At 33.5% G+C, this 17,145-nt stretch overlaps 1 protein-coding gene across 2 annotated transcripts in view; it reads left to right on the forward strand.

Moving 5' to 3' along the window:
• GBE1 (1,4-alpha-glucan branching enzyme 1) overlaps positions 1-17,145 on the forward strand; it is a 290,866-nt gene that overhangs the window by 42,525 nt on the left and 231,196 nt on the right. For both annotated transcript variants that reach the window (XM_058731715.1, XM_058731714.1), the window contains exon 2: positions 10,859-11,028. In XM_058731715.1, coding sequence (XP_058587698.1) covers positions 10,859-11,028 — 170 coding nt within the window. The remainder of the gene's footprint in view (positions 1-10,858; positions 11,029-17,145) is intronic.

A 17,145-nucleotide genomic window follows, 5' to 3' on the forward strand; every position in this document is an offset into this window, starting at 1 on the left:
TGAGCACATGAGCAGGGGAGAGGCAGAGACAGAGGAAGAGAGAGACAGAATCCTAAGCAGCCTCTGCACTGTCAAGGCAGAGCCTGATGCAGGGCTTGAACTCATGAACTGTGAGATCATGACCTGAGCTGAAATCAAGAGTCACACACTTAACTGACTGAGCCACCAGGTGCCCTATGAGTGTGACTGAGATTTTAAATGGAAGTTTTTGAAAATTTACACATTTGTTGATCAATGACATTTTAAACAGTTAAAAATAAGGAACAACATTTAAAAATAAGAAACCACATGTAGTATAATACCAATTTTAAAATTCTTTTCATTGAGCAGTCTTGTATAACAGAAGAGTCTACAAATCCCTGTGCCTTTAATATTGAGTCTATTTAATAAAGATTTCGTGAACCTATGGACTCTGCCTACCAAAATTCATCCTTGAAACTCCTCCCTTTAAAACCTGTGTTTGATCGTATCAGTTATCTCCTTTGTAAAGTCTTCAATGGTTTTTATTTTATTGTCTAGCTGAAAACTGTCTTTTCCATCCTGATTGGCCACTAGATCCCTTCCCATTCTGTCACTCTGGCTGCACTCAGCTATTAGTCGTCATATCAGCAAGGACTTCCTAGTTCTTACACATGTAATGTCCTTCTCTGTCAGTCTCTGGCTTTCAGAATATACTACTTCTCTTTCAAGATACAGCATCAATGCCAGCTACTCCCTAAAGCCTTCTCTACTCTCCTTTTCTACAAGTTCCTTCTGTTGTCTTTCTTATTCTTCTGTCAGTGCCTGTTTATCCCAGCCCAGTCCTGTCATGAGTCAAACACTCTTCCATTGGATTGATGGACTTCTAAAGGGAAGGATTTTGTTTTATGTAACTGGATTGTTAGCACACAATAAAGATTTTTATTCTGTAGTAAAAACATTGTGTTTTTTGTGGCTGTGGAATTTTTATCCTTGATTAAGAGACATAAACTCTTCGCTTTAAAGTCTCAGATGCCTGAATATTCATATGATAGTTTTAATATATGGACAATTTTGCATATTCTGGGTAGTTTTCACCAGAGAAGGAAGTTTCTACCAAATACTTTGAAGTCTTCTTAAAGGCTGATTCAAGAAGCTATTTTTTTTTCTTTCAAAAATCCCATCCTTCCCTCTTTTAACCTTATTTTTTCCTCTTTTTAGCTATTAAAAATACCTCTTGATGGGGCACCTGGGTGGCTCAGTCGGTTGAGCGTCCGACTTTGGCTCAGGTCATGATCTCGTGGTTTGTGAGTTTGAGCCCTGCGTCTGGCTCTGTGCTGACAGCTCAGAGCCTGGAGCCTGCTTTGGATTCTGTGTCTCCCTCTCTCTCTGCCCCTCCCCTGCTCATTCTCTGTCTCTCTCTGTGTCAAAAATAAATAAAACATTAAAAAATTTTTTTAAAAAAATACCTCTTGGGGGCGCCTGGGTGGCCCAGTCGGTTGAGCGTCTGACTTCAGCTCAGGTCATGATCTCGCAGTGAGTTTGAGCCCCGCGTGGGGCACTGTGCTGACAGCTGGGAGCCTGGAGCCTGCTTCTGATTCTGTGTCTCCCTCTCTCTGACCCTCCCCCATTCATGCTCTGTCTCTCTCTGTCTCAAAAATAAATAAGCATTAAAAAAAAAAAATTAAAAGAATAAAGAAATAAAAAAAATAAAAAATACCTCCTGAGCTTTTACTTATGTGCTTTTTCTTGCCTCTAATCCATGTCTCCTCTAGGAAACAAACAACAATCTAAAATCTTGAAAATTAAGCTAGCTGGGAAGGAATTCCCCCCCCTGGGTTCCTTAGGTTTCAGGACCACTCAGAAACACGTGAGAAAGGATTCTACATCCTAGACATTTCTAGATAAGGTACAATCCATCTCCCTTGACTTATCTCTTATGTTCACAACTCTGCTTGAAATTAGAAATTCAGTACTGGTCTAGGATGAACTATCTTCCAATAGAGCAAAGATTTCAGTTTGTTTCATTTTTTTTTTTTTTTCTAAATGTATCTCTTGCTACTTCTGTAAAATAACTCTTCCCCTCCGCACCGCTAGTCAATCCAACCTACTTATTTTTTTTCCCAGACTTTCCATAATCCATGTATTCAAGTCCATATGGAGTACTTAGTGTGTGTTATATGTTAGTAGTATGCCTGTATTTGTAATTTTTCATAGCAGTAAAAAGATGGTGAAGATTCTCAAACACTTTTAGAATATGAGGGAAAAATCCTTAATGTTTTCTAATAATTAACATGTATATTAAAATGTAAACAAGTGCTGTCAATAAAAAAAAAAAAAAAGATAAATTAAAAAGTTTCCTACAGCATTACCCCTCACTGAAGTGGAGAAAATTTGCAACCAACAATTACTGAGCACTTTCTGGGTACTGTGAGGATGGCTCCCAGTGCGATTTCATTGTTTCCTTTCCTCAATTTAACGCAAAGAAATTAAGGAAAAGGAAGGTTAGGTGACTTGTTCAAGGTATGTAACAGGGTTTGGATATAACCTAGTCTTTGTTTCTAGAGACTAAGCTGATTCTTTTAATTAAAAAAAAAAAAAAAAAAAGTCTTATGAATGAAACTTTAAGGACTTCTTTTAAAAAGAAAATGTGACACTTAGCTTAAGATTGTTGTCTTCTTACTAAGTATACCTTTTGCGATGAATGATATTTCATCTCTATTGCTTGTTACATTCTTGACCTTGGACAACTACATATTTATCTGTGCTTCCGTTTCTTCCTTTGTAAAAAGCATTAAAAACATCAATGTAGAGATCAAATCTGATGATATTTATAGCATTTTATATCTGTACAGAATGCTAGTTGCTATACTAACTTTATTTTATGTTCTTTGGTTACTAAGAATTTGACCTAGTTTTTAAATATCCTATAAATTCAAGCAAAATATTAAGAGAGATGAGTGTAGTAGCAGAGGGCACGGGTATGATGAGTCTGCTGTATCCTCAGGCATTTTCTTTTTTGAGCTGCAGCGATTTCAAAGTGGAATGTGTATTTCTGTATCAGAAGCTATAGGGCTGACCTTGAGGGAAGTCAAGATATTTAGTTAAAGTAATATTATGCTATAATCCTGTTTCTGTTGAATTTTTAATAAATGGGACATTTGTACATATCTTATGAAAGTTCGTAGGAATGATTTTTTAAACTTAAACCTTAAATAAATCTAAAGTGTGTTTTTAAGAGATTTGACTCACATTAACAAGAAAATTATTACCACATTTATTTAACCCCCCCTCCCCCAAGTTTGTGTCTTTTTTTAATCAGTAATTTTCCAAATTAATTCTGTTGATTGCTCCTTAATTGTTTGACCATTTTATTGAATGTCGTCACTGTGTGGTTTAATATGGATTAGAATTTTCATACACCAAGAATGATGGCTGAATGATGTTTGTAAGAACCAAAAACAAAACAAACAACAACACCCTCCCCTCCCCCACCCCACCACACACATTTTCTCACAGGACTTAAAGAATATAAGTTTGCATACTGGTACCTCATCATATCTATAGACCTAGTTTGTTTGTTTCCTTGTTTATTTGTTTGTTTGTTTTGTACAGGTCAGTATTTTAAGGAGTTTTGAAACATTGCCAATATTTAAATTAGGGAGAGTGCATAGAAAAATCTGTCTCTTTTTTTTTTATTGGTCCCTGAACAATTATTTGGTCTGGCAAATCATGCATGGTAACAATAGGCTGTAGCTACTAAATAGAAGGTTTTGTTTTTCAGTGGGGTTTGTAGTCACTATCTCACCAGAGTTCCTTTCTGCTTTGTTTTCCATACTCTAAGGTGAACTTCATTTTTTCTCATCAGGATTGAGCTTTCATGTTTCTTATGTGGGGCAACTCCTCATGTATGTGATACCTATCTGGTTTCTGAGGGAGGTTCAGTTTGTGTCCCCTGGGGTAAGGGCGTCAGTAAGATGGGGCTTATGCCATTTTGTTAAAAGCTGATTTGTTTCAAATCACGGATTAAATATAATTTTTATATTTATAAAACCATGGACGTGTGTGCATGCACATGTACGTGTGTGTGTGTGTGCATGTGTGTGTGTGCATTTGAGTGTGTTAAGTATATATACGATACAGAAGGGCAACTTGACACCAAAAATCCCCATATAAATGATTAAAAAATGGGCAGAGGACCTGAATAGAAATTTTTCTGAAGAAGATATATGGATAGCCAACAGACATATGAAAAGATGCTCAATGTCACTCATCATCAGGGAAATGCAAATCAAAACCATAAGATATCATCTTACACCTGTCAGAATGTCTAGTATCAAAAAGACAGATAACAAATGTTGACAAGGATGTGGAGAAAAAGTAACCCTTGTGTAGTGTTGGTGGGAATGCAAATTGGTGCAGCCACTGTAGAAAACAGTAATGAGGCTCCTCAAAAAATTAAAAATAGAAATACCATACAACTTAATAATTCCACTACTGGATATTTACCCAAAGAAAACAAAAAGACTGATTCAAAGATATGTACCCTATGTTTACTGCAGTATTATTTACACTAGCTAAGGTATGGAAGCAAGCTAATTGTCCATCAGTAGATAAATGAATAAGGAAGAGGTGCTGTGTATACACATACACATTGGAATATTACTTAGTCATGAAAAGGGATGAGATCTTGCCCTTTACAACATGGATAGACCTACAGGGTATTAGCTAAGTGAAATAAGTCAGAAAAAGACAAATACCATATGATTTCATTTATATGTGGAAGCTAAAAAACAAATGCACAAACAAAAAGCAGAAACAGACACATAAATCCAGAGAACAAACTGGTGGTTGCCAGAGGAGAGAGGAGTAGTAGGATGAGAAAAATGGATGGAGGGGAGTGAGAAGTACAGGCTTCCAGTTATGGAATAAAAGTTACAGCATAAGCAATATAGTCAGTGGTATTGCAATAGTGTTTTATGGTGACAGATGATAGCTACATTTATGGTAAGCATAGTATGACATAGACCTGTCTGATTGCTACGTTGTATGCCTGAAACTAATGTAATATTGTGTCAAATTTACTTCAGTTAACAATATAATTTGGGGTCATATATAAAATATTCCACCCACACCTACCACTCCTATAGGCCACTTCAGTCCACTGATCAGATTATGTGGCATACTTCTGTCATTGAGGCAAATGTGGTTACTGTGGTGGTGTTAGGAAGGCTTAAGGCCTCTCCCCAACCCCTGGAGCTGAGGAACAGGCCCTGTAGCTAGATCTATATTTTCTTTATGCAAATAACTGCTTTTCAGAATATCGTTCTATAACTTCTTTCCCTAAACAGTACATTTTTGGCACCTTTGCCTATCAGCCCATTTCTCTCTACCTCATTCTTCTTTATAACTCTTGTGTAATTTTTTGTTTGGAAGTCCCACAATTTATTCAACTAGTCTCCCAATTGTTGATCTGGTAGGGTATTTTCCATGGTTTTGTGTCATAAATAGTGCTATAATTATCATCATTGTACACCATAGATGTCATTGCTTCCTTGTTCTATTTATCCATAGGTAAATTCATAAAACTGGAATTACTCAGTGATTTTGAAATTTTCATAGGTGATGCTATATAGTTCTCTAATTTATATCCCACCAAACCGTATTTGAGAATGTTTTTCTGCACTGTACTCTGTTCACACAGACTATCATGTTTACTGATTTTTTTTTTTTTTAGGTAGAAAGTACAATTTTTAAGTCAGGATTTGTACTTCTTTAGTTATGTATGAATTTGAACATCTTTTCATATGTTTATTGGGACATTTGTAATTTTTTCTCTGAACTACTGGTATTATTTGTTTTTAATTTAATGTTTATAACCATGATTTCTCTTGAAGTTATTTTGGTTTCAGAGATCCTCTTTTTAAAAATGATTATAGGTTCCAATATTTTATTAGATAAGAGATCCTTTCATTACTGGTTTGAAATACTCTTTCATTAGATGTTTAATTTCTACATATGCCAAAGGCTATTTCAGGGACTTGATTTTGTTCCATATATCTATTTCAAATAATTTCAATTCCCACAATTTTATAAACATAGTTGTACATGCAAGTAAAATTCCTAAGGAATATTATATAGAATTATGTAGATGTTTTAATGATGTAAAGATTATAGAGTTTCAGAAAAAAAATTCATTTGTTTTTATTTAAATGTTGCTCATTTGTTATAAACGATTGGAACAATGCAAGGGAGAAAGTAAAAAGAAACCATGTGAAAAAAGTTGTCACTAATATTTGGAGACCATTATTCCTGATATTTTTATATGCTTATGTGTATGTAGGAGAACAGAAATATCTTGATAGCTAGAAATAATATAATGAAACATGAGAAAAACATATGTTAAATTTAAGTTAAATTATTTGAAACAAACTGAAGTGAAATGAAAGAAAGGGGTGAAATTTATATACAATGTCTTTATACTCAAAAATGTTATTTTCTGGAGTTCACATCTAAGGCCAACAAAGGGATTAAATTATTTACAGTTGTACCAAAAAAAAAAAAAAAAAAAGAAAAGAAAAGAAAAGAAAATACCTAAAGGATAAATGTAACCAAGGAGGTGAAAACCTGTACTCTGAAAACTATAAAACATTGATGAAACAAATTGAAGGTGACAGAAAAATATGGAAAGATATTCCGTGCTGATGGATTGGGAGAACCAGTAGTGTTCAAATGTCTGTACTATCCAAAGCAATCTACAGATGCAATCCCTGATCCCAAGATGTTGTTGGTGAAAACATCCAATGTTGTTGGTGAAACAACATTCCAAGATGTTGTTGGTGAAAATACCAACAACGTTTTTCACAGAACTAGAACAAATAATCCTAAAATTTGTATAAACCACAAATACTCCAAATAGCCAAAGCAGTCCTGAAAAAGGAAAACAAAACTGGAGGTTTCACAATCCCAGATTTCAAGATAAAACTGTAGTAATCAAAACAGTATGGTGCTGACACAATAATAGACACAGATCAGTGGAACAGTATACAGAGCCCAGAAGTAAAGCCACACTTTTACTGTCAATTAATCTATGACAAGGGAGGCAAGAATATACAGTAGGAAAAAGTCTCTTCAACAAATGGTGTTGGGAAAACTGGGCAGCTACATTCAAAATAATCAGATTGGACCACTTTTCTATAGCATGCACAAAAATAAATTCAAAATGGATTAAAGGCTTAAATGTGAGACCTAAAACCTTAAATTTCTAGAAGAAAGCATAGGCAGTAATTTCTTTGACATTGGCTATGGAAACATTTTTCTAAATATTGTCTTCTCAGGCAAGGGTAACAAAAACCTAATTAAACTATTGGGACTATACCAAAATAGAAGCCTTTTGCACAACAGAGGAAACCATCAACAAAACAATAAGGCAACCCTCCTGAGTTGGAGAAGAGAATTTCAAATGATATATTTGATAAGGGGTTAATAACCAAAATATATGCAGAACTTCTACAATTTAACACTGAAGAAATAAATGCAATTTAAAAACAGGTGGAGGACCTGGATGGACATTTTTCCAAAGATGGCATACAGATAGCCAACAAACACATGAAAAGATGCTCAGCATCACTTTTCAGGGAAATGAAAAACATAACCTCAATAAGATACCTGTCATACCTGTCAGAAAGGCTCATACCTGTTAGAATGGCTAAAAACAAAAGACAAGAAAGAACAGGTGTTGGTGAGGGGTGGAGAAAAAGAAACCTTTATACACTTTTCGTGGGAATGCAGCTGGTGCAGCCACTGCGGAAAACAGTATGGAGTTTTCCCAAAATAATTAAAAGTAGGGTTACATATGACCCAGTAATTCTACCACTGGCTATTTACCCAAGGGAAATGAAAACACTAATTCAAAAAGATATATGCACCCCTATGTTTATTACAGCATTATTTACAAAAGCCAAGGTCTGGATCTAACCCAAATGTCCTTTGATAGTTGAGTGGATACATAAAAAGTGATATATGTATATCATTTTATGTATGTATATACACACACACACACACACACATTTATGCATATATATGTATATGTATATTACATGACTCAGCCGTACAAAAGAGTGAGATCTTCCCATTTGTAACAACATGGAGAGACCTAGAATGCTAAGTGAAATAAGTGAGTTGGGGAAAGACAAATGCCATATGATTTTACTCCTATGTGGAATTTAAGAAACACATGAATAAAGAAGAAAAGAGACAAATAAAAAGACTCTTAAATATAGAGAAAAACTGGTGGCTGCCAGAGAGGTAGTTGCGGGGAATGGGTAAAGTAAAGGGGTTTAAGAGTACACTTATTGTGATGGACACGGAGTAATGTATAGAATTGTTGAATGACTGTATTACACATTTGAAGCTAGTATAACACTGTGTGTTAATTATACTTGAATAAAAATAAAGAGTGGCCAGTGGGTAGCAGGGTGCTTCAATCGGGTAAGCATCTGACTTTAGCGCAGGTCATGATCTTGGGGTCTGGGTCTGAGGCCCGCATCCGACTCTGTGCTGACAGCTCAGAGCCTGGAGCCTGCTATGGATTCTGTGTCTCCCTCTCTCTCTGCCCTTTCCCTGCTCACACTCTGTCTCTCTCTTTCTTAAAAATAAATAAACATTAAAAATCTTTTTAAAAAGAGATTAAAAATTATAATGAAGACAACCTTAATTTTAGTGATCAATTACTCTTTTAAAATGGGGGTCCGACTACTCCTGTATTTTCTTCCATTTTCTTTTCACTCATTTTGTTTTTTTTTTGTTTTTGTTTTTTTTTTTTTTTTTTATAATAAAACTTATTTTATCCCTTGAGATTCTTTTTTTTGTTATCACATTCACACATTTGCACAATCACCTTGCCATCGTTCTGTATTTACTGACTCGGTTCAGCAACACTGCTGCAATGACAGTTAATTCCTCTGTGTGTGTGTGTTTAATCTTTTAATTGCCTAGTTTTGTTTTTGTTTCCTCCTTCAACCATAGTTCGTTAGTGTCATAAATTTAAGATTAGTTTTTAATTTGACACTACTTAAAGAATTCCTTAGGTGTGAGTAGGAACTTGCCTCCTATAATACCCTTAGGTTACTCCCTTTCCTTCCCTGAAATGTGTGGGCTTGGCATTATCTTCTGCTCTTTAATGTAATGTTCCTTTGGAAAAAACAAAATAGAAGGAAACAAAACCCAAAACCTCCCTCTGCTTCCTTTTTTGTAGCTGGTTGTCTGAAGAGTTGTTTGTTTATCCTTTGAATTTCAATAGCTTAAATTGGGAGATGTTGCACTTGTGTGTTTGTGTGCTTTTTCCCCAAATTTTTCTTAAAACACAGTATGCTCTTTTTGATACGCAGATTTAATTCTTAAGGAAAAATTTTCCAGCTTTATATTTTTCGCATCCATTTTATTTGGTTTTGTTCTTCAGAGTCCTTATACTAGCTATCCTTCTTTAGATCATTTTTTGTTGATTTTGTGTATCTCTTAGCTTGTCTTTAATTTATTCCATTTCTTTGTCTTCTTCTCTATTTAATTATATAAATTTCCAATTATTTACTCATTGAATAATTTACATTTTTACCGTGTGTGCATTTTGGTTCTTACCAATTCTGATTATTTTCCAATGATAGATTTTGTTCCTTATTTTGTTTCATTAGGTCTCTACAGTCTCATTTTATTCTCATTCTATTGTTTCATCATATAATCCCCATCTCTCCCTCTCTCTCTCTCTTTTTTTTTTTTCAGTTCACTTTTAATTAAAATTGAAATACAGTGTGAAATACTTGTAAGAATTTCCAGATCTTTGGAAAGATGCATTTTCTGTTCAGCTCACTTGGAGTGTCCTTTATTAATCAGCTTCTCATGCTGTATATTCCTTGTGTATCCCCTACCTGGATTCATGCCATCTTCCTGGGGTTCTATTGCTCACCCCTCAGGGTCTGGGGAAGTGCAGAGAAGCTTATTAATTGCTCAGTTCGTTGTTCTGGAGACTTCACTTCGGACAGAAAGTACCTACCACATGTTTCACTTCTCCAGTTTTACCTGTTTTGTCCCAGCTTCTCCCTAGGTTTGTTGGTGTTAGTGAAGATAACAGCATGTTTTTGGTATAGCTTTATAGGCTTGGGACCTGGGAGAGAGTCAGGAACCAGCATGTACTCTTCTTGGTCCTGCTTGGGAAGGAATGTTCGGTTTCTTCTTGTGGCCACTAGCTTTTACAGTTTGACCTGATGTAGTATGTTCTTTCCATGCGTAGTTACTATAGGGCAGAGCTCAGCAAACTACAGCCCACAGGCTAAATTTGGCCAATAACTGCTTGACAAATCACATGTTATTGGCACCACCATACCCATTCATTTACATATTGTCTGAGGCAATTTTCATGCTTCAGAGAGATGGTTAAGTGATTGCAAAATGGACCAATTTGCTATCTACCCCTTAACAGGAAAAGGGTGCCAAACCCTACTGGAAGGTCATTTTATTTATCTTGCTGGCTTTTGACTACTTTTATTTTCTTAGGCGTTAGAAGAGAGACATATAAGGATCTTCCTTCATTATCCTCTTTCGACGTAGAAGTTGCTATAATGTTGATTTTGAAATTTCATGGAATATAGAGTTATATTTTCTCTCTTATACCAAAATACATGAAATTATTTCAAAAATGTGAGATTCGTTCATTTTATTTCAGATAAGAATGATTTTATCCTCTGAGGTAACCGCTACCAATAAGTGAAATTATTCACGTTATTCCTCTTTAGTATCTTTTTTTTAAATCTTTTTCTGAATAAGAGTAACACATTTGCTTAATTATTGTAGCTTTCTTGGAAGGCAATTTTATTTTCTAACTTCCTTCTTTTGCACTTCTTTAAAGGTATAAGAAGTTTAATGAGACTTTGAACAACATCGGAGAGAACGAAGGTGGTATTGATAAGTTTTCCAGAGGTTATGAATCGTTTGGTGTCCACAGATGTGCTGATGGTGGTTTGTACTGCAAAGAATGGGCCCCAGGAGCAGAAGGAGTTTTTCTCACTGGAGACTTCAGTAAGTGTTTCGAAAGATTGAAAGTCAGTTGTACTATTTTATTTATTTACTTGAAACAGATTTGTTCTAGTTCATATGTTTAACTCTATGAAAGTTAATGATTAAAAGTATCTGACTCTTCAGATAGAACCACAGACTTTGTGGAATCTTCGCTTCCACGTGGTACTGGTATCTCTGCTGTAATGTAATCCATGTGTTTCTGAAAAACTTTTATGTTCTGGAAAATCATGTACCAGAAGTAACACAGTTTATGAGAAAAACAGTACTAGGCAGACTGCTCCAAATTTATTCAACTTTGTTAGCAAGCCCTCACAAAATCAATAGCAATCTGGGTAAAAATAGTGGTGTAAGTTAAATCTCCACTAGCATTTGCACCTGGTTAGCTGGCATTGTAGTTCTTGGATCCTCTAGAGCCCACTATTCTTTTTTTGAGACCTCAATAAAAGTAGACATCTAATATAGAGGGCTAACTTCATCACTGAATTCCTTTTGGTTTCTTTTTTTTTATAATACACTCTCAGTTTTTTTTTTTTTTTTTTTTTTAATTAACAAATACCTCTCAACCTTATTATTATTATTTGCGCTGTTAATTTCATTAGACAGTTAACCCTATGGAAAGCATAGCTGGGCTAGAAGTCAAGCTTCTGGTTTACAGTCTAGTGGGAGGAGGGACCTATATGTAAATAAGTATAATACAATTTCTTCACTTTTATTCTAGCAGTATAAATAAATCACTGTATTAATGACAAGAAAGAAAGCTCAGTTCTGGAAGTGGAATAACGAAAAATAGGCCTTGGCAAAATGTTCCTAATATAAGGAAGTATCAGAATGATAATCATCCTTTAATTCCGTGTGAGTGCTGGAGTATTTAAAACTTGATTTTACCAGATTCAAAACTCTACATGTTATATATTCCATTTATATGACATTCTAGAAATGGGAAAGCCATAGGGACAGAAAACAGAGTTGTCAGGGTTTGGAGGTAGGAGTTGTGAGCTTAGTACAGAGGAGCATAAAGGTACTTCTTGGGGGTGATGAAAATACTTTATGTCCTAATTGTACTGCTTGTTACATGACTGCATACATTTGTCAAAATTTATAGACCTGTACTCATAAAAGAGTGAATTTATTGCATGTAAATTATACTTTAAAGAAGCTGACTTTTAAAAACTTTTGGCTTTATATATGTTGTCTAAAGTAGTACTGTTTGATAGAAATATAATGTAAGCCACTTATGTAATTCAGAACTTTTAGAAGCTATATTAAAAAAGTAAGAGAAGGACAACTGAATGAATTCTAATAATGATAAATTTTATTTAGCCCCATATATCAAAATATTTTAATATAATCAATATAAAGTTTGTTAACGAGGTATTTTTGTTCTTCTGTATTCTTTTAGCTCTGATATTTCTTCATTGGGAATATTTGATCTATATTTGGACTTAATAAAATTTTCTTTACTTTTTTTAAAAAAATTATATTTTGAGAGGGAGGGAGAGAGAGAGAGAGAGGGAGGGAGGGAGGGAGGGAGGGAGGGAGGGAGGGAGGGAGGAGAGGGGCTGAGACAGAGAGGGGAACCAAAGATCTGAAGCAGGCTCTGCACTGACAGCAGTGAGCCCAATGCGGAGCTCAAACCCACTAATCTTTACCTGAATCAAAATTGGACGCTTGACTGACTGAGCCCTGCGGGTGTCCCTTTAATAAAATTTTCAATTTAAGAATACATACCCAGGTTTTTTCAAAAATAATTAAAAGTTCTAGTAACTGAGTTGAGTAATAGCTTTAAAATTTTAATTTAATAAAGTAGTTAAAATTAAATAATATTTAAAGTCCAGCTTTCCATTTGCACCAACCTTGTTTCAAGTGCTCAATAGCCACATGTGTCTACTAGCTGGCTCCTCTATCATAAAACACAGGTTTAAGAACTTGTAGTTCCCCAAATTATATAATATAAGCTGCCTGTTTCTTGAGAGTTATTGAGAACTTCATGGAAAGTTTTGAGAAAGACCCTGTGATCTGCTGACTCAGTTTAGTTTTGTTCGCCTAACGATAATCATGCAATATATTTTGGAGATAAGAGACCTCTCTCAGTTAAATTATTGTTAAAATAGTCCTTAATTTTTTTTCTTATATACAGACATGGTTTTACCCTATAAAAATGCCTTGACTAGTAGTTTTTTGTTAAAAGACCATTTAGATATTAACTTATTGTTAAGACCCTTTTTGGCATTCTATTCCATTACTTCTTTCTACAGCCATTTATAAGATTGAGAAGTATTGATTGAGAATGTTTAAATTAAATTTTTACACAGAGATACCAAAACTACTATAAGAACCTCAGTGAAAATTTGGCACTTGCATCAGGTACCCCCTCCCACATATATTCATGATTAAACCCACTAATTAGGTTTTGGAAATACAAAAACGTGGGAAAGGAACTATATGAAAACTAGATTTTGGGAACTATCATAAAGACTAATGCTGATTTATTGGAAATTGTTCCTTACCAATATAGTCGGACCATATGTGCATTTGGAGAATTGTATTTTAAGTTTATTTAGAATTTAATGCTTATATATTAAAAGTTGAATAATTAAGAAAACATTTTGTAAACAGAAAACTAAAAATTACCTACTTCCTGTTTTAATGTAAAAATGTCCTGTTAAGTTTTTTTTTTTGTTTTTTTTTTTTCCAATTCAAGTTGATTTTTGAAAACCCTACCCTTTGTGAAGGTGTATCACATAATTTAAAATTTCTCCATATCCTTGGGATAGCATTTGGTGAATTATTTTTATCAAACAATATTTATTTATTTAGTGTTCAAGAAGAGTGCAAAGAACATCAGATTTAATCAATGAGCATTTATTTTTACTGGAGAGATGGGAAAGCTGATATAAGTGAAATTGTGATTGAAAATAGGAATAGAATCAAAGATAACACCATTGATACGCATTGTTCTTAGGATCATAGTGCCAAAACCCCAAATAATTCAACTTATTTTCAATTGACAAGATTGATTTCCTTCATTTTATGTAATATATTACTTAGTTTTTTCGGAAACTTATTTTTATTGCTCTTTTCTTATGATAATATATGTTAATATTTATGTTTTTGAAACTTAAAAAAAAAGAAAATAGGAATAGACAGTATGCTGGGAAAATTTAAATGACTGATCTATTTTCTTATCTACTTGAAAGAATAGCTTTTCTGCCCAAAGTTATAGTCTCAGGGTCTTTGTATACATATTTCAACGTTTTCTCACTAAGGAGCTTTGACTTTTTAAAGAAAGTTGGAAAATTCAGAGTAGAACCAAAATTGGGGGTTAATAATGCACTTAAAGAATATTTCTTTGAGAAAAAAAATGTACCTGCGAGTAGTGAGCATTAATTTGATATGACTGTGTAGAGCACAGAATATTGATGATAATGACAACATAGCTGAAAATATACCCTTAAATAACTGAACTAACTATACCTTTTTTTAACATGAAGAATTCAATGTATTTTTTTTTTTCCTATTTACATCTTCTTTCTTTCTTTCGGAGAGTTGAGCAAGAAGAAAGTCATTTTTCTTTGAGCTTTTTCTCAGGATCAAAAATAGGTTAGATAATTTTACTGTTATGTCTTCTAATATATAAATTTGTACTAAACCAAAAGGAAAAGAAAATGTATATTAATTAACTAAATAGTTACAGTATCTTTTTTTTATTAAAAAATGCATATGAAGATTAATTAAAATGTTCTTGGTAGTTTGCTGATCATATTAAAATGTTTTGAAAAACATTTAAAAACACTTAAAAAACATTTAACCGTATTCATGACTGTACTTCTATTTATCAGGTGATGGGTTAAAAAGCAATAAACTCAAAAGGTCCTATAGAATTAATCTCTAACCATAATAACACTGATCATTTTTTAGAATTCTGTTCCTTACTTTGTCATGTAATGTAACACAGCTTAACTTTCTGTATATGTACTTGAAATATCACCTTAAAAAAATCCAATTGCTTCTTTACCTATTGTCAGAGATTTAAAAAGTAACAAATTTTGTTTCTATTTTTATCACCAAAGTATAAATGTAATTTAAAACATTGCTTTTCTGTACCTACCTCTTCTCTCAGCCCCCAAAGATAACATAATAAAAAGATCATCAGACACCAGCAACAAAAACCTTATTTCTACTAATGGTTAAATTGACCTGAAAAGGAAAATTTTAATTTAGTTTTTGTCTGAATGACTAGACATTTTTGATATTTTTTCAGAAGAATTTAAAATTAATGTCTAGACTTAAATTCTGTATTATGAAAAGTTATATCTGTAATCAAAATACTATGATGAATTTTTCTCCTCTTCTGATCATTTTAGAAATGTACCACATTATACGTTCCTTTTCTGGTCTTGCTCAAAAAATTGCTGGTAAATAATTTGTTTTTCTGGTGTATTTTTTTGCCAACTGATTTGACGATATTTTAGGTACAACTACTTAGAATAGTCAAATACAGATGATCTTTAAGAAAGAAATTGCCCAGAATTGGTATGGAGGAAAAAAAAAAAGAGTTTGAAATTATAATTGAGTTCTGGAAACATGGTTCTTCCTTTGGCTCAGTGGGGATAAAGTGATGATATTTGTCTTACCTGCTTAAACTGGGTTGCAGTAGATACTAACTAGATTGTAATGTGAAAACATTTTATACCTTATTCAGTGCAATAGAAATGTTAATTGATGAGACTGAAAAAAACCTCTCCCATTTGTAATGGTCTTTTTTTTTCTTATTAAACAAATTACTACTAATTTCAAATGGTAGTTGGCTCTTGCAAGAGTCAAATGACTTAGTCTCTGTTTTGCCCAAACCAAGGCGGATTTAGCTTTTGCTATCCACATTTTTAAAACTTGGAAAGCAACTTCACTTTAAATATATTACACGTATTTTTCTTTATTTGAGAGAAAATGAAACAATCATTTCTCTTCCTTTCAGTCATTTTTTACAAACTAGCTTTTTAAGCAGCTGCAGCCGCAGCCCAGGACAGTGGATGTATAATGACATTCATCAAGATTGGAGTCTTACCACCCAAAAAATTATTTCTGGGCAAGCCAGAAACTACTTTAAAGGTTCGAGATGAATTTCTAAAACTTTGAATCATCTTCAATACAGCACAGATTCATTCTTTAGAAAATTAAATGTGATTTAAAATATACTTGGAGTTTTGGAACCAAACCAGGTTTATTGCAGCTTGCTACATAATTGAAGAAAACTAGGTGCTTTCCAGTCACTAGATGATAATAAGTAGAGAAAAAGGTAGTAAACTACATATGTCAATATAAAATAATTGGGTTCTATTTGCTATAACTGAAAACATTTCATTTAAAATTACTAAGTCTGGGAGCTAGGCACTTTTCAAATAACCTAAATGTCTATCACTGATAGACTAAAAAAAAAAAAAAAAAAACCCTGATTTTCATGCCTGTAGAAAAAAGGAACCACAGATATTTTTACAGAGTAGGAAGGATATTAAGGAGAATTTTTCCTGTTTCCTGGACAAAATTTATCTATAATTTTGTTTTCAGTTATATAATTCCCCAGAAGTTTACGTCATCACAAAAAGCCTTTATATTTCTTAATTCCACATGCTCTGAAACAGTGTTTGCTACTCAAAGTGTGTGGGCCAGTGTGGTTCCATGCACTGTAATTCTTTTTCAGTGATATATTGCCAGAAATTGGGATTGTAAGCACTTAGAAATTTTAGTAGCAGTTTGACTGAGTAATTTTTTTTTTTTTTTCTGGTGAATCTGATAATGGTCATACAAAAATTGGGCCATAAATTTTGAAAGTCTTCTTTTGATTTTCTAATAATACATTGTATTACATTTTATATAAGATTTGGTCTGTAATAGATTTGAAAAAAAAATTTTAAGTAACTGATTCATAATCACTGATTCACATAATCACAGTTGGGGAAACACTCATCTGAAAATTCATGATTATTTATTGGTGTAGAAGCCTTTTATGGTTAGAAGGTATAGTTCTGATGTCAACCTCCTTTGTATTCTTTTCCTTCAAATAAATGTTAGCTTTCACTGTAGTGTGGCATGTTACAAAAAAACAAAACAAAACAAAAA

This window comes from Neofelis nebulosa, chromosome 5 (assembly GCF_028018385.1).
Source record: "Neofelis nebulosa isolate mNeoNeb1 chromosome 5, mNeoNeb1.pri, whole genome shotgun sequence".
NCBI lineage: Eukaryota > Metazoa > Chordata > Mammalia > Carnivora > Felidae > Neofelis > Neofelis nebulosa.